The sequence below is a fragment of the Leptidea sinapis genome, chromosome 24 (genome assembly GCF_905404315.1).
Source record: "Leptidea sinapis chromosome 24, ilLepSina1.1, whole genome shotgun sequence".
NCBI classification, from domain to species: Eukaryota; Metazoa; Arthropoda; class Insecta; order Lepidoptera; family Pieridae; genus Leptidea; species Leptidea sinapis.
The window spans coordinates 3,263,176-3,286,656 of record NC_066288.1 but is presented as its reverse complement, the minus strand read 5'-3'; the positions used below and the strand labels follow the sequence as shown (position 1 = coordinate 3,286,656).

At 35.4% G+C, this 23,481-nt stretch overlaps 1 protein-coding gene across 1 annotated transcript; it reads right to left on the bottom strand.

Moving 5' to 3' along the window:
• Positions 1–3,854: 3,854 nt before the first annotated feature.
• On the bottom strand, positions 3,855–19,733 carry LOC126971889 (visual system homeobox 1-like). Its single transcript, XM_050818404.1, has 2 exons — positions 19,526–19,733; positions 3,855–4,111 (listed from the first exon to the last, which is right to left on the bottom strand). The coding sequence occupies exons 1-2, from the start codon at positions 19,731–19,733 to the stop codon at positions 3,855–3,857; spliced, it is 465 nt and encodes a 154-aa protein (XP_050674361.1).
• Positions 19,734–23,481: the final 3,748 nt, after the last annotated feature.

The window sequence follows — 23,481 nt, the reverse complement described above, 5'->3', positions numbered from 1 at the left end:
TGCTTTTAACGTTTTCGCAGCCCTCGGCTCATACTAGCATAAATAAATCAAATTTAATTAACTCCGATTAATATTCGCGGCGGCCGCGGCGCTCGCCTCAGTGAGTCCCTTTTTATTTGCCCGGAGCTAAAATTTTCCGTTGAACACTGTGATGTCAGTACTATGGTTTCTTTAATAAAAAGTTTACACTTAAGAGAAACGTGTCGCCCGCCCGCCCGACTCGCGAAGCCACACAAAGCCACTTAAATTAATTCTATGATACAGATCTATTATGGCCACTTGTAAACTTCATAATTAATATCTTTGTAATTTAACAAACACGTTTTATAAACTCAAAGTAATTGTTTAAGTTTTTAAATGATTTTTGCTGACGAAAAAGGTTGTCTAATGTTGTAGGTAATTGAAACGTCAAATTATCTTGGTATTAGAAGTATTAACCAATGTTAAAAGGAAACTAATGAAGTATTCAAATAGGTATATGAGGTCGTAAAATATGCTTCGGTCATATTGTAAAAAGTTTTCATATGCCCAATTATAAATTTAGCATTTAGTTATCTGTTACGTTATGCTAAATGAATTCTAAGCTTTGTGTTGTGTTAAAATATGTAATTCTTAGCTTATTATTGTTTTATCAGATTTTATAAAGGATTCGGATAGTTGAAATATTAACAAAAATATACAAATTAGTACGAAAGAGTTAAGACAAAGAATTTGAAGCAATTTTATATAGTTTAATTTTTTTGGATTGTGAGGTCACATTGTGATTATTTCCCCGATACCATAAATTCACAAATATAGTCAAGTTTTATCCAGACACTGGTTGATTCGATATTTTTAATAGTTTTTGCACACAAGGAATTATTATTCATTAGGTACTTGAGCTATTCGAAAAATTTTTATCACACAATTAAAATAAAATGCTCACAATTGGAAAAAAAAGTAAGTTTCAAAATAATAATACTTACTAAAAACTCGTGATTTCGCCTTTTTACGAATGTTTCTTAAAGTCTTACGCTGTTTAATAATTACTGTAATCTTATAAGTATTGTACGAACTTCATTAGCTGAAATTATTCTTATCGTTTCCCATCGTCGATCCATCGGCGACCGCTATAGTGGTTAGTGACCCTCCCTACTGAGTTAGAAGTCCCAGGTTCGAATCCCAGAATGAGAAATCATTTATATGATATATGATATATATAAATGTTTGTTTCCGAGTCACGGATGTTATGTTTATGTATATTTATGTATGTTTAAGTAAGTATATTGTATTAAATATATCTTTGTCTCATACCCATAGTACAGGCTATGCCTAGTTTGGGGCAAGATAATTTGTGTAAGAGTGTGTAAATATTATTATTATATTAGTGTTCGTAATTTGCACAATAAATTGGTCCGGGCAAATAACAAGAGGCGGAAGGGCTGTCTGTCTGGGTGGCGCAGCGGTGGGCGACGGTCAAGTGGCTCGCACACACTCGAGGTCCCAACACCGGTAGCCGGTAGCAAACAGCTAGCGACCAGCTACCAGTGACCAGCTACCAACCACGAGAGCCCTGCGGCCACACAACGCTCGTGTCGACACTCTCAACTATCTTGTTTACAAGATGAACTACAAATCGCCCAACAGCATCGTATTATGCTAAGTTATAACTGTATAGGGCGTAGGTACCTCATATCGGTTCTTAATTTTTATTAATAAAGATCAAAAAATATCTCTAGATAAAACTTAAGAAAAACAAGAAACAATTCGTTAAAAAGTTATCATCTAAAGTAAATTGTTAAGTTAATAGTTTGAATGCTTATTACAAAAAAACTTTTGTTAAAAAGTTTTTAAATACTTATAGTAGATATTTTATCATTGCTATGGATTAGGAAAGCTTAATACTATACTAAAATATTAATATTTTAATTATTAATAGGTGTTGTGAACGTGAAGAAAAGTCAGGAAATTTTCTTAACATAAAAATGTAATATGATAGCAAGGTGATCAGTTAAGTAATATTTTTATGGTTTAACTAAAAGAGTACAATGGTAAATATATTCTTACGCGATATGTGGAGAATTCCAAGTGCTGATGAAAACAGTTTCAGTAGCACCAAAACGTGAACTCTTTGGACTAAGACGAAGGATGAGTATTGATATTTAAAATAAAGTGTATATTTAATATTTCTGCTTTATAGTTAAAAACTACATTGTCATGTGTCGAAAAACTTGGCGGATATTGGGCGGTTTTACCCTATTGAAGATATATAGTTAATATTAGGTTATTTCAAATTTTCAGCTTATCAAGAGGTAAGAAATGATGTGTAAATATAATTATAATATCTAAATCATTCCTAGGTCCTACAAAGCTTAATCCAACTGTTATTCATTTTAAAAAAATGCACTTAAAACGTAAGTAAATTAATGTAGAGGTAATGTTATATTAGCTCTCTTCATGTGTTAAAATTGGAGACAAAATATTCTTAAAATTGGAGCCAAAGTTTTCGCTTGATATAATAAATTAATAGTTGCAGCAAAAATCAGAAAGATTAGACTGTTGACTAAGAGCTCTTCAACATACTCGAAATACAGTTTTTTGTCATGGCCACCCACGATCTGGAACAGTCTAGCGAGGACCGAAGTTGTCACGTCATTTTATTTACTTTGTTTCCTAAAGTGCTCGAATGTTGTCTACCTTACAAATTTCACAAAAATTATTGAGTAGACTATTTAAATGTGATTTTTTTTTACATTTACAATACTGTGGAAACAATAAATAAATCTCACATAATTTATACGTCTAGATAGAGTCTCTTCGACAACCAACAAAAACAGACCAGGAATATTAGTTTAGTGTGCGTGACACGCCACGTCTTGCACTTGCGATTTGTATGACACTTTGTGTTAGTGTGCGTGAATTGCTCTAAATAGAGGCTAGTTCTAAAGTAAATTATTTTCGACGTTTCCACAGCTGCCATATTCTATCTAGATGTATAAATGATCTGAGGTTAAAATCTATCCCACAACATGAAATAAATCAAATTTTACAAAATGGCTACCCATGACCATCTCATTGTCTTGTTGTTATTAATCTTGATCCTGATGGGAATTTGGAACTAATTAGGGAATCAATCACCCATATGTCTTAGAATTTCCTGTAATATGGATGCATACATGTGACGCATTAATGTTAAGTCCTAGATGATGTCGTGTTACGTAATTATTATTAATTGCGCTCTAACAAGTCATAGTATTATAATATTCATCGATACAATTTAGACAAATGATCTGTACCCAAATAAGCAAAAGTATAGCATTACAGTGGGTGCCAGACCATAATATTATTAACATAATTAAACATCCGTCCATCCACTCGGGAATGAACATTCATATTTTTCATGTTTTCAACTACAATTATTACTGGTACTTATTATTATACGTATCCGTGATGTATAAGTAGTGGACTACATGTACAAAACTTGAACAAAAAAAAACTTATTGAACATCTGGATTCGAACCAGGGCCTTTTGCATTCCGGATCACCCAATCTGAGCTATTATAGTCTTGCATATAGTGGTGAAATTTACCTTGGTATTCTTATGTTATTGTAGCTGTTTCTCATTAAAACACGGATAAAACTACATTTTTTAAATTGAAACCATTCCCCTGAATACTAAATTTTATAAATCGTTGGAGCCGTTTTCGAAATTGAGGTTATATATTATACTTAGAATTGCTCGTTTAAAGATATAAGATTTATGTATATTGTACAAATCTCAACCTTTTCCGTAGTGGTGGTAAATAGCAATAAGAAAAAAAACCTTTTGACATAAGCGTCATTCCAAAGACTTAGATGAAAAAAGTGATTTTGATTTATAGAAAAGTGTCTACCTCAACTCTTTCCTCCTTGAGGTCAACTCGCAAAGCAAGTTGTTCCCTGAGCACCACGTCCGGGTAGTGCGTCTTGTCGAAGGTGCTCTCCAGTTGTTCCAACTGTTCTTCGGTGAAGATGGTGCGGTGTCTCCGCTTGCGTTTGGGAGGAGGGCCCGACAGCCCCGCGAGTGCGGCGGCCGCGTACCCGTTGTAGAGGTTAGCATAGTTACTGGCGTTAGTCACAGCACTGCTCACACCTGCCGACAAAACAAACATAAACAATAGAATTAATATATTTAAATAAATTCCAAGGGTTTATTTTTTTTTATGAAAATACCGGAGTAGACGAGCAGGACGTTCAGCTGATGGTAATTGATAAGCCCTGCCCATTATAATGCAGTTCTGCTCAGGATTCTTGAAAGACCCAAAAATTCTATTTGGCACTACAACCGCGCTCGTCACCTTCAAACATAAGATGTAAGTCTCATTTGCCCAGTAATTTCACAAGCTACGGTGCCCTTCAGACCGTAGCATAGTAATGTTTACACATTACTGCTTCACGGCAGAAATAGGCGCCGTTTTGGTACCCATAATGTAGCCGGCCTCCTACTGGTTACTCGGTGACCGAGATCTATTGGGTGTATGCAAAGTATTAGTAGTTGGTTTGCTGTATCTGGTAGATAAAAAAGACTGAAGTGGTTAAGCTTCATGCGAAAGAGAGATATTCCTGTAACACGACGAGCGTAAAAACTCAGTGAAACGCCTTTTCCCAGAGATAAGACAATAATAATAATAATAACTAATCAAAATAGTTATATGCATTTCCTATTCTAGGTATTAAGAAGAATCATCCGTTTAAAGAAAAAGATTGAAAAGAGTACGACATCGCAAATGACTTGAGACTTTAATAAAATAAGAGGAGAGATAAAGCTAAACGTAAAATTTATTGCCCGAATGACGCAAGTGTACAGGAAGATCTCGGACAATATAACCACAGAAACATCTGTGTATGTATCGCAATACAGGGCAGGATAAAACTCGTAAAATTATTGTTTCATATTTGACAGCGTCTGCATACTCAAAAATGGTAAATATTTTTGGAATGATAACTTCTTATAGGAGGGTATTCCACTTCATAACGTAACGCGTTACGGCTCTAGTCTGTCTGGCTTCCCTACGGCTGCGATAGGCAGGCTCCTCTTCTCTCACCAATCGGTTTTTTATAGGATTTAAATAAGGATACTAATAATGACGTACGCACACAAAATTCTAACGTACATATTCAAGAATTGTAACTAAAAATACAAAATATTTTATAATCAATAAAAGATTTTATTAATAAATAACCTTTCATTACATTACCATATTAATATACATAAAATTTAAGGAATAACCTAAGCTTTTCTCAAGTTAAACGATTTGAAATTAGATCAGTTAAGGTTATCACTTCGGTCGGGCGTCCCGAGACACACACGTTTCTTTAGACCTATTGAAAATGTGCAGTTTTTCGTAATCATTTCATATTTTATTGCGCTATTATTATATTTTATCCGTGGTATTAGGATAAATAATAAATACTATAGCACCATACTGAACGTTTCTGGACTCGCCTATGATTGTAATACAATTATTTGAAAAACAATAACGATACGATAATGGAACCCTCCTAGGTTAAGGTTACATATAAGTTTATACGATTATCATTCGTTGTGTGTCAAAATTGGGGCATGAAAATAGAATGGCAGTATGAATTTAAAAATATTTGCACCATGATTTTTGCTGAGGTAAAAAAATAAAAAGACAACACGAAAGTTGCCAGAGGCTTCAATTGGCATTTGGTGATGCAGTTCTATCTCGTAGCTCTGTGTATTCCTGGTTCAGTCAGTTTCAACGTGGACGTGATAATCTCTTTGACGATTTTCGTGAAGGTCATCTGGTGACTGCTACAACCGCCTGCACGATCCCCACTAAAAAGCAAGAAAAATTACCAGCTAGATGTGGTTTTTAGTCGGTAGGGGTCAAGACCGGCTTGTATGCCCCGTTTCGGGGTTTTAAAAAAAATGTAAAAAAAATACTACAACTGAAACTAATATTGATACCAACTGATTTAAACTGATAAAAAATTACATATTCAAAAATTCGCACTGTCTTAGGTACGAGGTATGAGCCAAGTGCAAAAATTTTGTAAGAACACATATGTAACGGAGGACTGTCATTGGCTGTAATATATACCTAATATTGATGACGAAATCTGGGTGTAGGTACTATTGTGAATCTGAAAGAAAAAGCCAATCGGAGGAATGGGTCTTTCTCCTTGAAAACATGCCTCTGAAACTTAAGAAAAGAAGCATTGGAGAGCAAGAAAATGCTTACTTCTTTTTTCGGCTAATTCTAAACTTAACAGTAGAGTAACGCTTGAAAATCAAAGGACGATTACTGCAGGTTGAGATGTTAATACGTGCTTGCCCAGAGTTTTGCGTAAAGTTGTCGTTCATGACACTTCGTCATGACAGCTAAGCCAATGAATGAGTTTTTTAAGACCTCAAAAATATTTCTGAAAATTGAAGAGGCGAGACGTTCCAAGAAGTCATTCGAGGCGGTCCTCGCGAAGACTGGAATAAATGCTATAACCAAGGAATGCAAAAGTGTAAATAGTGAAGGAATATACTTTGAAAACCAATTAATATTATGATAAAACATAGTCTTACGAGGTATTATTAATGAAATCCAGAAACTTATAGAATGTCCTAAATACGTCTACCAAAACAAAGCGAACTATGGTAAATTCAAGTATAAAGCTAGCTTTTAAACCTAATTTCAAACTCCGCAAGATAATTAAAACTTGGAACCTATAGAGTATCTACAACAAAAAGAACATTTAGCGCCTGCAATATGTTGATGGCAAAGGTATCTTCTGGTATCATTTCATGGTAATAAAATGAAGGGTACTCAGATATTTTATCAATTCGCTGGTTGGCGCCCGCATTTGTCCGCGTAGTAGCCATATAAATTGCACAGTCAAATTCAAATTAGTTCAGACATTTCTAAAATAAGCATGCACAATAAGCAGACAAAAATAATAAAACGACTATTTTTGGATCCATTATTTGGATGTATTTAATGTACAGGCTACTGCATGATTAAGATCAGCTTAAAGCTGTAGGTTTCAGATTTATTGACATCTAACATACGTCTGTGTCTGTATCACTTACGGCCGTTCCCAATATACTATCTACAGAGATAAATTACTACCTTCTACTGTCAGTAAATAGCTGTCAATAATCTGAAGCTGTCCCAATATCTACCCGATAAGTCATTCTTATCGCCAGTTCACTGTTGCAATTTCCATACAAACTTCTATCCCTGGTAAGCTATACGTCGTCACATTAACAGACAGTGTAAGATAAGTGTCCCATAAGATGAGTTACCGTCGATTTGTTTATTGGGACAGAAAAGTCAACGATAGTTACAATTTTTTATCTCAAGTAGGCCACAACCGGATTTTCTTTTGCCAGATAGTCATTCCCAAATTGTCGTTTCATTTGTCCATCTTTCGTCCATGAAGCTCGCCACATCTCTCGCTCATCGCTCGCCCAGCGCCACTTTGGTGTTACAGCGTACCCAAGAGCTCAGCATCAGTTTTGACCTTTTCCCTATTACTGTCAATTCTAGTCTTTTGAATATTTCTTATTTTCAACAGACTCCTTTCCATCGCTTTCTGGCAGGTCGCTAGTTTTGTTTTTATTTTTGTATTGGAAGTCCACGTTTGACAGCCGTATGTGAGAGTCGGTAGGATGCAGGTGTCCATAACAATTTTTTTGAATTTTTTAACATGTCAGTACAATACTTTAATGTTTTTTTTTAATCACACTGTTTATACGTTGTCAGTATTACGGTAATGGCCAAAATACTTTTTAGAATTTTTGTATGTTTATTTGTGTACATTTATCTCAGATACTGCACATGAATTGAATGCGGTTTTAACTAATGTTTTGTGGCAAGTTCTCCGAAACATTTAGTGATTGTTTCATTACAGTTAAACACACAAAAGCGATACGTTTATTTAAATAAAACAAACCGCCGCTCATCTATTAATAAAGCATGCTTAATTGAACAATTTATTTTAAAATATTTAGTTATACGTGATATGGCGGGGGTGGAAGTAATCAGTCGGAGCCCCATGTCGTTCATTCCTCGTAATTAAATCTAAACATACTTCCGTGATCCGCCCTGTATTGCAGATATATAATATGATAACCCGGAGCTGAGGATCTCAGGATCGTATCCCGGAAGGTGCCAAATTATTTTTTATAATTTGGCACCTTCCTTTTGTAAAATAAACAATTCTTTTGCATGCGATAGTATTAAATTTTACAATAAATTACCAATAAGTGTATCTGAATTATCAATAAATAAATTTTAATCTTTTATTAAACGCAGACTTATGTCGAAGGCTTATTACAGTATTGAAGATTACGTAAACGATATTATAATATGGAATTAATAGTTATTTATGCAACTGTTGTGTAATGAGGGGTATTAAAACACGAATGTGGGTTTTAATACCTAATTATCAACAGTTGCATACAAGACTTTATCTACACCCAGAATATGAATGCTCTTAAAGATTCTGAAACAGTCGCTTACTGCTAACATTAAAACAGCGAGTCCTAGTAGTAACCTAATATCATCCATTACTGATGATATACAAATAAACTAAGTTATAATGAAATAACTATTTATTTTAGTAGTAATTTACATTTTGTATAGTGCAATTATTAAAATTCACATGAATATTATGTCCTTTGCAGCGTTTAAAATATCCGGCGGTGTGCTGTCAAACGTTGAATCGCTCATTTTTTCAAGAAAAATGGCGGGGTTTCGAATAACCTACTTTTTTTTTACAGCGCACCACATTCTGGTAGTGTGGAACGCGCGTAAACGAAAATGTTCTTTTTTTGAAATTCATACAGATATCACGCATCGAGCATTAAGAATGTGGCTGTTTGTTGAAACTCTTTGTGCTTGAAGGGATCGAAAAAAAACCAAGGAGTGTTGTTATGAAATTCAGTACAACATTACAACACTCGTTTGGATGATGTAATGGTTATTACGACATTGGGTGTTTTTATGTTGGTAATAAGCTAACTGTTTCAGAAACTTTAATAGAGGATTTAAAGCATGGGTGTAGATAAATAGTATTATAGTTGTTTTTTATGGATTATATGGTTCAGCCTTGTGTTGTTACACTGGTTTGCATTGTTTTGAAAATATGTTTAAACTTTTATGTAATTTATATGTATGTATCTGTTGCGATTGACGTTGACGAACAGTCTTTTGATTTTATGTCAATAAAATATTTTGACTTTGACTTTGACTATGAGTATGAATGTTTCCAAATTTATTTTAATACGAAATATGTGTAGTGATATTATGCCACCAGGCGCCTGGAGAAATATTATATTTTCGAAACTTATAATATGAATGTTTCCTGTCGAGCTATGGATGTTCATAAGATAGGAGGTTTATTTGCATAGGACGTAGCATAGATGGATACCACAGAGGCACCTTTTCTTGCCCGTTAAGTATAAGTGTGCTGTGTGGAAGAACTATTCGTACCTCAGTTGGAAGGCGAAGCTACTGAAACTACTAATGAGACTAAATCTAAAATCGCAGTGTCGCTCAGATTCTGTGTTTTCCCACGAACCAGTAATGGGCAGGGCGTACCTTCTTTCTTTTTACTATAATGTATGTTTATTGTACTACAAATATCGTTTATGGTTACATATAGTAGTTGCTATACCTGATTCGAGCTAGATCATATGTATGACTTTGAGACTGCATCAATTGCTTATAATCTTTATACGACAAATAAAGGCCGGCAACGCTCCTGTGATTCCTCTGGTGTTGCAAGAGATTGTGGGCGGCGGTGATCACTTAACAGGTGACCCGTACGCTCGTTTGTCCTCCTATTCCATAAAAAAAAACACGAGCAATCTATATATATAAAAATGAATTTCTATTCGTTAGTCTCGCTAAAACTCGAGAACGGCTGGACCGATTTGGCTTATTTTGGTGTTGAATTATTTGTGGAAGTCCAGGGAAGGTTTAAAAGGTGAATAAATATGAAAATTATCGGAAAAAAAAATATACAATAAAATTGTTTTTCCTTTGATGTGTCCCCCGTCGTTCAGAAATCGAATTGAAAGAATAATTAAAAATATATAACTAATTAGATTTCATATATCTTTCTTTCTAAATGATACAAAGTAATCACTTCTTGGCCAACATTCGGAAATATAACAGCTGTTTCCCGATGACATATATTTTGCACACCCGTAAATGATTAGCCTAGATAATTATAAAATAACTATATAACCTAAATATTATATAGTCTGAGAATCGGTCGTCATCTATTTTTTATACCCCAAAAATTTTAATAATTAATTTTCTTATTACTTTATATGGCAATACAATGTTTGCTGATTCAACTCTTTCGTGTATATATATATAATCTGAATCTCGGAAACGGCTCCAACGATTTCAATGAAATTTAGTATACAGGTACTTTCGGGGGCGAGAAATCGATCTAGGTTTCAATTTTAAAAAATGTAGTTTTATCCGTGTTTTAATAAGAAACTGCTACAATAACATTACAATACAAAGGTAAATTTTGCCACTATATACAAGACTATAATAGCTTAGATGAAGACCCCGGTTCGAATCCAGATGTTCTATTAGTTATTTTTTTGTTCAAGTTTTGTACCTTCTTAAAAATCCGAGCAATCCGGCCGTCCAGGTATTTTGTAATAATGCAATGTCTCCGAGAGGGGTGGGAGGACCACTATGTTCAAGAGTCCTAATGTACCCCCCTAATATACAAACTAATCCTTTCATGCAGCTCTTTCAATCTTGGTACTGAACTAAACCTGGCCCACTTCTATGCGTAGCTCTACATTTCCCAAACACGTCTGTCACATATCATCAATGATATGTCAACACATCTTTAGCTCTATTTGTGCTACTGTCATCATGAGTATGTTACATTACATTTCTCGGGTTTCAGCAAATATTGTTTAGTGGAATAATAGCCACATATATAAATATTATATGAAATAGCTTAACTCATTTATACGTCTAGATAAACTACGACAGCTGTGAAAACGTTGAAAAAATTTTAGGTTTACTGTTAACTTCTATTTTGAGCAATGCACACATAGTAACAAAAAGTGTCACACAAATCGCGAGAGTAAAATGTAGATTGTCACGCACACTAAAGTAATAAATCTGGCCTGTTCTATCTAGCTGTATAAATTATCTAAAAGATATATGTAGATGTAAAATATACACATACCTTTGCTTATTAGCAAAGTTCCTTTCATAAATGTTAACTCCGTTGTTGTTCTATAACATAACATTTGCTTGCATTTTGGAATTGGAAAATTCTTTTGACACGCTAGGCCCTTTATTTTGTGGATATTGAACGAGAGTCCAACTGTCACGTTCAGATATGTAACGCTTGTTCGTATCGCTCATAATCGCACGTCTCGTAGTATTATCAATCTCACCTTGATGAAGTTTTCAATGATGTTTTATTAGGCAAACACCGTTTTTTTAAGTCAATTTATATCTAAAATTAACCAATTATTTCTACTTATTGTTAAAATCAATAGTTGAATAGTTTCTTTTTTATCCTTAGATTCTTATCATTGAGTTCGTCGTTTATAATTATTAATGACATGTAATTTGTGAATATTTAGTCCTTTTTTGTGAATACGTGCATTGAAATTTCTGTAGACTTTTTTTTTCTTCATGTTCAGTAATAGTAACTGATATACCAGTATTTTTCTGGTAATTGTAAAATAATAACGTATACGCGCATGAACGCTTTTTGCACATCACGACAGACACTAATTGTAAGCTTGCATGAACGAAGATGAAGGTTTTCAGATACGACATTAAGAAAATAGATCCTATATAAATCCACTGTTGCCAGTATAGTAAGCTCTACTAGAGTCGGAGAATCCCTCCCCGAGCATTCTCGTTTGGGCCGCCCGTCGTATTATGGGAAGGGCACAGAACCACGCATGTTCTGTGATTCCTCTGGTGTTGCAAGATGAAGTGGGTGGCGGTGATCACTTAACTTAACTTGTTCGTCCTCGTTTTCAATAAAAAATTGTGTGTACTTATGTAAGTATGCACGCAAGAAGTTATACTTCTTTGGCTTAACGAAACAAAAATCATTAACATAATTTATTTCTCGTGCTATTCGACGTTTGTAGAAAGAACAATTTTGTTAAAATCTTGCAAAGATGGCTTTGACAATTAATTATTAAATAATGAATACGGCTGTGTGTACTTGAACCCTTTGCCTGTCCTAATAATGGACGAAGAAACCAAAAAAAAAATAACGAATGACACAAACGTCAGAACTATTATGTTACAGCTATACGCGCGCATCTGAAAATATCACTCTCATCACTTTTACATAACGCGCCTAAAGAAGTATAACTTCAAAAAAAAAGGGTCGTCACGATTGTTTACGATATGTTATGATTATAGCTGACCAATTACGATACGTTGTGAAGATTACCTGACCAATGAGCATGATGTACGCTAGCTACGAACCGCGCGGGGTGACCCCTCGCCGCGCGACCTACTGAACTGATTTTATCTTAATCTCAACTCACTACTTATCTTTATACCTTGCTCCACGTCTAGTGTTCGTATGTGGTCACTACTGGAGAGCCTAACTTTTAAGGATGGCTCAGCTAGTTCCACTGGCGTGGGCATGGAGGTTCAACGACGGGAACTCATTGCGCATACTCGGGGATTTCTTTTTTTTTCTTTTTTTTTATGATAATTACGGACGAGACGAGTAGTTCATTCAGCTGATGATCATTGAGACGCCCTGCTCATTCTCTCTCAGAGCGCCATTTGTTTCCGAAGCGGTAGTAGTATCTAGTATATTAGAAATGACATCAAAAAGAATTCTAAAGGAATCAATTTTGAGAAAATAAGTGCCTTTTATGCCTTTATTACAATGCAGCGCCACTCAGGATTCAAGAAAATCCCGAAAATACTTTAATTGCGCTCGTCACCTTGGGACATAAGATATTAAGTCTCATTTGTCCAGTAATTTCACTAGCTACAGCGCCCTTTACAGATCACAACACAGTAACGCTTACACATTACTGCTTCATAGCAGAAATAGGCGCCGTTGTGGTACACATATTATGTGGTACACATACATCTAGTGACACGTTATTTTTGATTTCTGCATTTCCTCGTGAGTTTTCTTATGATTTCATTTTTTAGTATAAGATTACAGTAACAACAGAGCTGTGGTGAAATGTGCACGTCATTGTATATTAGAATAAGCATGAAGCAAGCGAGGCGAACCGTGAATATCCCGGCTTAAGGCCCTCCTCAAGGCATGAGATTCCCCGTCCACGGAGCACCGACCTCTCCGACCGTTAAAAATATAACAAGTAGAAATAAGAATTGAATATTTTTGCATATTTCCTTCAGCTCCGATATTACAACATAGGTACTATTTATGATGGAAATATAAAAGCTTTTAAGGCATCTCAAGGTTTTTGTATCTCGAATGAGAAGTTAAATGTAGATAAAGTAAATATAATATCATAATAGTATCTTACATTACAACTGATGGATTAAGTAAGTATTTAAATCGAAATACAAGTTCATGAATTCACAATTTTGTTTTGGTTGACTTCGAAACTATGTTCGTGGTGAATGAAGTTCTGTTGTAATCCCCGCGCTTTGAAAATGGTAACGGCTGCCATCTTTGTGACGTCATGTCCAGGCTGCTTACGTGCTGACGTATGGATAAAAGGAATAACTTACGAGATACCTAATGGTAAGTAATGTTAACTGGACATGTTGCCAAGAATAAATTTATAAGAATAATGCTGACCTTTAACGGCCGTTTCCAATATCTACAGATCGAGATAAATTACTACCTTCTACTGTCAGTATACCCGATAAGTCCCAATATACCCGATAAGTCATTCTTATCGCCTTTTATTGCGACGTGAATTGCAATTTCCGTACGAACTTCTATCGCTGGTAAGCTGTACGTCCTGTCATTGACAGACAGCGTGAACGGATAAGGTGAAAATTCTACGAACTTTAGGAAATAAAAGGAAATATTTTTCTTCCATTTGATTGCATGCAACAATGAGAGACCCAATTCGTCAAGGCCATAAGAGAATTAACCCCTTTAAATATAGTATATAACCCTTCGACATTGCATACAGAGATGGAGGGGGGAAGTACCCCTGAGGTCCTCCTTGGGGGTCAATCGGACGGGTTACAAATTGTCGAATTTCAGCATAGGCGATTACTGAGTTTTAAACGAACGAATTCAAAGGTCAAGTAAAAATAATTACACGCCATGTATTTTGAAGTTAGAATTTTAATAATCGGTAATTATACATAATGCAATTATATCGTTAGCAAATCCTGATGGATGGTGACTTTCGATAAAGGTTTTCAAAAATACTTATTCATTAAAATAGCTTGTGTAAAAATTTAACAATAAAGACAATCTTAAAATATATTGCATATAAAATAACAACACATTAATTTATTATTCAAACAAAACAAATCTTATAACTATATTTACAATACTACGATTACATAAAATGAAAACTATCATTACGTGGAAGCGTACCAAGAATACTGGCAGCATTACCGCGTTGGATAGCAAGGCTGATCCGTTGACCGAAATAGCTGCCAGCGCTTGGGTTTCCAGTAGCCTAATCGAGGCGCGAAGATAGTATTTTGAACATTCTGCGCGCCTCTGGGCCCCACGGGCCAAGTGTCTCGACACCTGACGGCTTAAAGATGTATGACTCACCGAGACCAACATATTTGCGATGCTTGCTGTCTTCGGCAGTCGAAGCAGCAGCCCCAGCACCAACTGACGTAACTTGGACATGAGACATTAATTAATCTTAATTTATCAGTTCTGTAACTTTAAGCTGTTACGAGGTAGGTAGCTAAACAGATATAATTGTGTGAGCCAACTGGAATAACCAATTAAAATATTAATAATATAAGGAATATTATTATCGAATTATTCAGTTTAAAATAACTTCGCGCATACGTCATAATTAAAATTTGGATCGATGTGAGAACTCTTGTTACCTAAATTATTATGCTGAGGAGAGTCATACACTAAAATCAAATATGTGAGAACAATGGTCGTTCGGTGTCCCGTGGGAATTTATTAATTGTAAATTAATGACATTAGTGTTTGTCATCTTGGCAAACTATGCTATGATATATGCCTCATGTATATGTCATATGAACCCACAAGCCAATGCTCGTCACACAGATAGTAAAACCCTCTTATATTTTGATTTCAATTTAAAAAAAACCAAGCGCACCGAAATTCGCAAACCGCCTGAATCAATAAACGTTGAAGTCTATCTAAAACCCTATCGTCTATGCAGCCCTCGAGATATTTTTATATTTTGAAGTGTTTTTGTACAGGAAAAGATACTTTAATTGAGATAAGCCCTCGGTTTGTTGAGCCGCCTCGACATGGTAGTAGCGCGGCTTGGGACGCCCGGCGAGATAAAACTCCGACGAGGGTCCCTTCGGGCGCTTTCCTACTTATTTCTACCTTCCTATTTTCACTTACAGAAAGTAGATTAAAAGTAGGGCGCAGATCGCATACGTACAATGAAAGTTTTATTATATTAATGCAAAATAATTACCTAAACTAATCTAAACAATTTGTTATGTTTTTAAAGTGATAACCCCCACTTCTAGGATTGATACACAAATAAAATTTGAAAACAAAATTTTATGAATGCGGGAACGATGCGGGACTCAAACCCACGACCTCTGGCGTTCCGTGCCAGTGCTCTGCCAACTGAGCTAACCGTTCGAGTGATGTATCGTTATAAAATCTTGTATGCTTTGTTCAACTCTCAGATTGTCGCTTAGATAATTAATACGTCTAGATAGTGTCTTGCCGTTAGACAACCGATAAGAACAGGTCAGGAATAATACTTTAGTGTGCGTTACAAGCTACGTCTCACACTCGCGATTTGAATGATACTTTGTGTTAGTGTGCATAAATTGCTCAAAATAGAGGTTAGGTTATGTTATTTTTTTCGACGTTTTCACAGCTATCATAACACAATTTTATTTTGGACTATCTGGGCGTATAAAATATGATCTGAGAAAATAGCTGCCCACAGTATAGTACAGTCGTAATGACAAAAACCACAAAACGAGCATGGCGCAGGTACCGAACACAAATTCACGCACAAAGGGTCTCCCTGAGAATATAGATATCTGATATCTATTAAACTTTGCTCACACTTAATTCCGTAAAACTTAGCTGAGTGCAACCTTAGCATAGTCTTTGATTTCGTTTTATAGTCATTTGACCGCTGAAGGGGTTATGAGATCCTGGAGAAATTGATCGTAGTTGGGAACAATCGGCAAGCGAGGTCGATCTCCTACCAGATGGACCGACCAAATAAAAGACTCCCGGACAGCGAGGCTTAGCTCCGTCGTCAGGGTCGCGATGGTCAGAAGCCGATCTAAACAAATAGTTCACTCCAAGTGTGGACCACTTGTTGATGACCATGATCCTCAGTCGTGAGGGAACGACTAGAAAGAGAAACCGCTGAACTTAAACTAAGATTAAGCTAAGACGGCCTAATGCAATTGTCAAGTTCGCGTTTTATTGCATTCAGCTAAGTTTTACGTAAGTAGAGCCTTTTTTTTTATATATGAGAGGGGGCGAACGGGCAAGAGGCTCACGGGATGGGGAGAGGTGAGGCAATCGCCCATGGGCATCCGCAACAACAGGTGTGTCAAGAAATGCGTTGCCGGCCTTTAAGATGGGAGTATGCTTTTTTCTTGAAGGTCCCTAAGTCGTATCTGTTCGGGAAGACCGCCGCCGGTAGTTGATTCCACAAAGTGGCTGTGCGAGGCAAGAAATTTCGAACAAAACGCGCGGTTGTGGAATGCTAGACGTCTACGTGATGCGGATGGTACTTTGCACGTAATGTCCGGTGGTGGAATTCGGCCTCTGGAATCAACCCGAACAGCTCCTCTGAGCACTCCCCGTGATAAATGCGGTAGATGTCTGATATCTGGAGCAACAGATATGATAATGTAATTACAACCACTGAAGTGCACTGTTATTACACCAGTATGGTGAAACTGTCTGCTAAAGGTATTTGTAATCAAATAATAGCTGGATAACAAACTAAATAATTAACAGATTAAATAAAAATTATAAAAACCTAAAACGAACAAATGTTCATGAATTCCTACGTTTGTAATGCTTCCACGAAAGCATTTTTCTCAAATAAAGTTTTTTGAAAAGAGTTCATTGAAAAAGTTTTAAATTTTGTATTACTTACAAACTGTTTTGTTATAAATTATTCAGAATAATACAATCCAAAGAAATATTGCTAAGGTTTCATGTTCATTATGTTAAAGGTTAAGACGTTTAGGTAAAGTTGCAATAGCGATTCAGGGTATAAGAAAACTTGGATTTAAATTTGAATAATGTTAGGTATTACTCGAGACTAGCTAGGGACTGAGCACTAGTGCTAGCTAGTCTCTTTAATAACTTTATATTAAATAAAGATAATGCAATATTTTTTAGATAACGATCAAGGAATAAAACTTAGAAGACATTAATTGAAATATATCCAAACATTTTATTTAAATAGATATACAAGGACAATCAGTTGAAAAGAAATGTAATTTTATGCTTTATGAACAAATAATATAAAAGGATCTTTTTGACTTTGACTCTATGTGACTTATTAAGCTATGGAGTGTAGAGACAAGGAGTATCATTTCTTAAGGCGACACTAAATGCCAGCGACCTTGAGCGATATCAGTTCACGGCTGCCGGCCCGCCATATATGTAACAAAACCAATATTTTCTTCTTGCGTGGAAAACAGTTTATATGCTTACAATCCTCGTTATTCACTAGTAATCTGAATACATTTATTCAATACCTACACAATCCAATAACCTACACAAAAAAGTACAAAAACAACAAAAAAGTAGTACAAAAAAATAATATTATTGTCGACTAAAGTAGTTAAATAATGACAATTTCATCAACTTACGTTGTAGAAAGTAATGTAGTAAGAATCATCTTACAGCCGTTCCCAATATTCAGTCTATCTGTTATTTGAGATAAAAATCGTAGGTAACTATCGTTGACTTTTCTGTTCCAATAAACTTATCGACTGTAACTCACCCTATCCGTGCACGCTGTCTGTTAATGGGACCACGTATAGCTTACCAACGATATAAAGTTTGCATGGAAATTGCAAGTCACGCGTCCCAAAATAAGGCGATAAGAATGACTTATCGGGTATATTGGGACAGCTTCAGACTATTGACAGCTAATTACTGACAGTAGTATATTGTGAACGGCTGTTAAAGAAATATTATAGGGAAACGTGCACCTAGAATGATTAGTATTATTTTAAATTTGGTACTTCTTTTAAAATTTACGCTGATGCTACTGCAGCGCCACCCTAATTTAATGCATTTTGTCGAACACTATTTCATATACACAGATGATTCTCCTTGCCTCTACCATTCATACTTTTAGCATAAATAATAATTATAATAACACACCATGTTAACACCAGGAACAGACATAAGCTTATAATGCCTACTACTCGACTAAGTCGAGTTAACAAGTCTTTTGTGGGGCGATGTATATGCTTTCACAACAGGATCCCAGAAAATGTTCAAAACAAAAGTATTACGTTATTCAAAATAATTGTTAAAAAACGTTTGTGTGGTAAAGGTTACTATAACATAAATGACTTTCTTAATGATACCACAGATTGGGAATGGAGCGACCGCCCTCAGGATATTAAATAATAAGTTTAATTGTACAATGTTACTTTGTTACTTTGTGAATGTTACTATAATTGTAAAACATATTTTTGATGAAAAAAAAGCCCGCTGAGTTTGTTGCGCCCGTTCTTCTCAGGCCTGAGGCATTCATTTTGGAATGGGTGGTAGTTTTTTGACTTTCAATAAGTGATCTCACATCCTGATTTGAATAAAAATATTTGAATTTGAATTTGAATTGAAACAATACACAAAATAATAAAAAGAACTACACATAGCCAAAGATGTAATAGTACAGGTAGATATAATAGTACAGGAAGATACTTAGCTTGTGCTATGGGTGCAAGAAAATTTTATCATTATTCTCCATATGTTATAAGAATTCTTGAGAGTTAATTCTGCTAAAATTTTTAAGCCAATTCGACACGTGTTTCGCCTCTACACGAGGCATCCTCAGGAGATGAAAACGTGTGGAGATGGCTTAAGACAAATCTTAGCGGAAACGTTTTTTGCTTTCGACAGAATTTCGAGATAAATTACTAACTTCTACTGTCAATAATCTGAAGCTGTCCCAATATACCCGATAACTCATTCTTATCGCCGCACTCATTCTTATCATTGGAACGCGTGAATTGCAATTTTCATACAAACTTCTATCGCTGGTAAACTATACGTCCTCCCATTGACAGACAGCGTGTATGGATAAGGTGAGTGACCGTCGATAAGTATATTGGGTCAGAAAAGTTAACGATAGGCCACAACCAACTATTACAATTAAACGTACCGAATAATTCGTGTGCTCTGTGGAAGGGAGTGTGCGCCAAGTGGTGGAGCTGCAGCGGTGGCAGCGGCGGCGGCGGCCGCGGAGCCAGGATGCTGTCGATGGTGAAGAGCGGAGGAGGAGGCCGGTCAGACAGCGAGCCTCCGCCACCCAGGAGCAGGGCTGTGCTGAGCAGCGCCGGAGCATCGCGCGGCCACCCGCCGCCTCCCATCTCCGAGCCGCTGCGGGCCAGCTTGTGGGACACCAGACCACGGGACCCAGGGGACAACTTCACCTGCACGGCGCGACCGCCTCGACAACTACACACGCGAACCTCATGCTACACACATTCTACACTTCACTGTTACACCGTTCAATGTTCACAACAATATGTTCGTGTCTAATTACTGACTAAAATATCTCGTAAGGGTATATGAATGAGACAGATGATAGCAGGTACAATGCCAGTGATGCGATTGAGATAATCGTGCGAGATATGTGAGCGGTGTGCGATCGCGTGACGAGTGAGCGATTCTCGAAGTGAGGGGTGACGCGGGGCGTGTTAGCCGGGGGCGTGACTCCACAAGACCCGCCCCCGGACAGCTTAATGGAAATGACAATACGACGGTCCCAAACATTTTGTAACCATTTTGTTACCCCTCCCTTATCATTCATAACACGCATTAAATGCAACTGAAAATATTCTGCTCTATTTAATTAGTTTAATTGTTCCTTTGACTTCTCTGCTTCCTGGCTGGGCTAAATTAATTAACTTAGTACTGACTTAACGTGATCAATGCCAGTAGGTATAAATATGATACATATATATCATAAGATACATAATAGCTTTAAGGGTAAATGTATACACTTCTATAATAAAGTCCCAGCCACTGTTCAGGCATTATCTATAAATAAATTTAAATGTTTTGTTTTGTAAAAAAATGGCTCTGTCGTAAATCCTATTACTCCACTGCTGAATATCTATATGAAAACTGTAATGAAATAAAAGATATATTTATTCAACAGAAAAAATGTATCAGAATTTTAGAAAATATTCAGCAGATGGATTCATGTAGACCATATTTTATTAAACACAAAATTTTAACCCTTACTTCAATTTACATCCTAGAAGCATGTAAATTTGTTAAAAAACATTCGGACTTATACTCAACACTACCAAATAACAAGCGAAATAATAGAAATTTAAACAAATTAAAAATTCCCCAAACAAGTATGTCATTAGTGTCATCGAGCCCTCACCACATGGCAATAAAAATTTATAATCACATCCCAAACGAGATTAAAAATAAAGAGAAGCCTTCTCTATTTAAAAGACATCTTAAAATTTTTTTAGTTTCAAAATGCTTCTACGATTTACCCGAATTTTTTAATAACAAGTGTGAGAATTAGTTACAATATAGTATAAGAATGTAAAAAATGTATATGACTTCTTTTTTTTTTTTATGTATAACGTTGCTGTGCCCTTGCAGGGCGTCACATATTGTCTACCTATTAATGTACCAACCATCCTACTGTAAAATGTGACTTGCAATAAAATATTTTGATTTGATTTGATTTGATATCTAAATGATCGGACAGCCTGGGACTAGATTGTGATTATTTTATAGCGACTGTACAATATTGTATATTTTTATTGAAAAGAGCGCATAAAAAAAGAATGCTGGGAGAGTTTCTTGCGCCGCTTCTTCTCTCTCACAGCGCCATTTGTTTCCGAAGCGGTAGTAGTATCTAGTAGTATAAGAAATGACATCAAAAAGAATTCTAAAGGGATCAATTTTGAGAAAATAAATGCCTTTTATGCCTTTTATGTGCTACATAGGTATGTTTTATTATTTAAAAACTAAAATTGTATTACAGGAACGTACCTACAGCGTACCTACGTACGTACAACGTTATATAAAAATCTAAAAAAAAGTTTTTAGGATACCATTTTTGCAACGAAATTACCAAAGTGTATGTTACTAAAAAAAATTAAATACCAAATTTCTATATTTGATAGTAAAATATATATACAAAATTACTCATAATCTACTTATAATAGCAATTTACAATTAAGCCTTATACATGTAGGTCCCAGAAAAACTTATTTCTATAACCCCATCTACGTGTTGAGGGATATTTATGATACATAAACATACACTTCTATGGCATAGCTAAACAAAAATTACTTAAATCATTTATATACTTTTAAACGCCATGTATCTAAGTCACCAACTGGTAGATAACTTTACACTTTACAAGATGGTAATATTTTCACTTATACGTGATCATCCCGACTATGCGCGCGCATCCTGAAAAGTTCAATCTACAAATTATTTTCGCTAACGTGCCTTACTTAAATACGGACCCACCCAATTGGCAAATAAATCGAATTAAACACAAAATAAACAAATTGATCCCATCCTTCTTGCTCAATTGCCAGACACATATACATACATACCTACTTAAAACTATAGAGTCTGAATTAAATAAAATACTTTTTCAGTCTCCCTGAAAACGAGATCTGTAAAGGTCTTGAAACGTCGGATTAACTAAAATAAAAATGTAACTTTTACGCAAAAATCTAATGTAAAAACAGTTACAATTACACGCGTTTTAATCATTTAAAAGTGTTTTATTTAAATGTGTAACACTCGCGTTAATCAAAGAAAATTCTATATAGAGTCAGAAGTCACATATTAATCAGGAAAGTTATTTATTTAAAAAAAATTATTCCATTTACTTATTTTTTCTTATACTTATCTTAATCACAATCACGGCTCCAGAAAATTCTTTAAGAGAAGTAATGGCCTCAAAACTAATAATAAGTAGATAATTTCTTCTTATACTCATAGATATTATGATCAAATTAGTCATTAAGAAGTTGTAATGAGGTAGTATTAAGTCGGCACACGGCTATATTTTTTTTATGTCAAACAACGCCTCAAAACATGGAAAGGCACAATCAGAAAAGCGAGCCTTGCACGACATTGTGTCGGACGGATTACCTCGATGCCAATCTAACTGAGAACAAATTGATGTGTTGTGGATTACGCCCGCGGCCTTCAAGACGTGTTCGTCTCTTAGCAGCCTGCTACTTAACAATAATACATCGCAGCCATTTCAACGACAAACGTTTTTTAAGTCCGCAAAAACATGGACTCTTTGTGCATTTAAATGTCTTCATACCTTATGAAAAGACGCGCGAAAAAACTGCGTATCACAAAAAACTTGCTAGTTTAGTTTTATGTTTTCGGCATATTTTTCTATCGTGAAGCAATTATGTGTAAACACTATATAGAGTTTGAAGGATGCCGTAGCTAGTGAAATTATTGGGTTAATAATATTAAACATTTTACGTCACAAAATGACGTGCGCAATAATTGTGATGCCGCTCAGAATTTTGGGTTCAAACATTAAAACAAAGCGGCACGCATTGTAATATAGAGCTAAGTAACATTTTAAAAGAGGATAAGATAATTTTGATCAGTTATTTCTAAGTATACATAACATTTATTACAAACAAAACAATACTGACAACTATATTTACAATACTGAACATGATTACGTGAAATTAAAACGATCATTACGGGGAAATATTTTTAGATATCCGTTAAATATTATTTTATTAGATTAATTATTTCTCATCTTAGCAATAAAAAGGCTTTTTATTTTATTTATTTATTTTTATTAAACGTCTCGTCAGACGACTTGCTCGTGATTGGATGAATTGAATGCAGTGGTTGTTCCGAGAAAAAAGTTCCGCGCTAAAAAAAATATACCAAAACAAAATCGATTATTATCATCCGAATTAATAGTCTGATAGGCACCTACGACACAATAATATACAAATCACAAATCTAGATCGTTGGATATTTTATCTGCCTCGTGTCCGACACACGATACGGCTAACCCAGACATAAACGCATGACTCTACATTCTCTACAACTTTGTGCCAATATTTACAAAGGTGGGAACCG

Coding starts and splice junctions, on each gene's coding strand:
- LOC126971889 (XM_050818404.1), bottom strand. CDS start 19,733: ATGGGAGGCGGCGGGTGGCCGCGCGATGCTCCGGCGCTGCTCAGCACA. Junction 4,112..19,525: donor CAGAGCACACGAATTATTCG/GTACGTTTAATT, acceptor TTTTGTCGGCAG/GTGTGAGCAGTGCTGTGACT.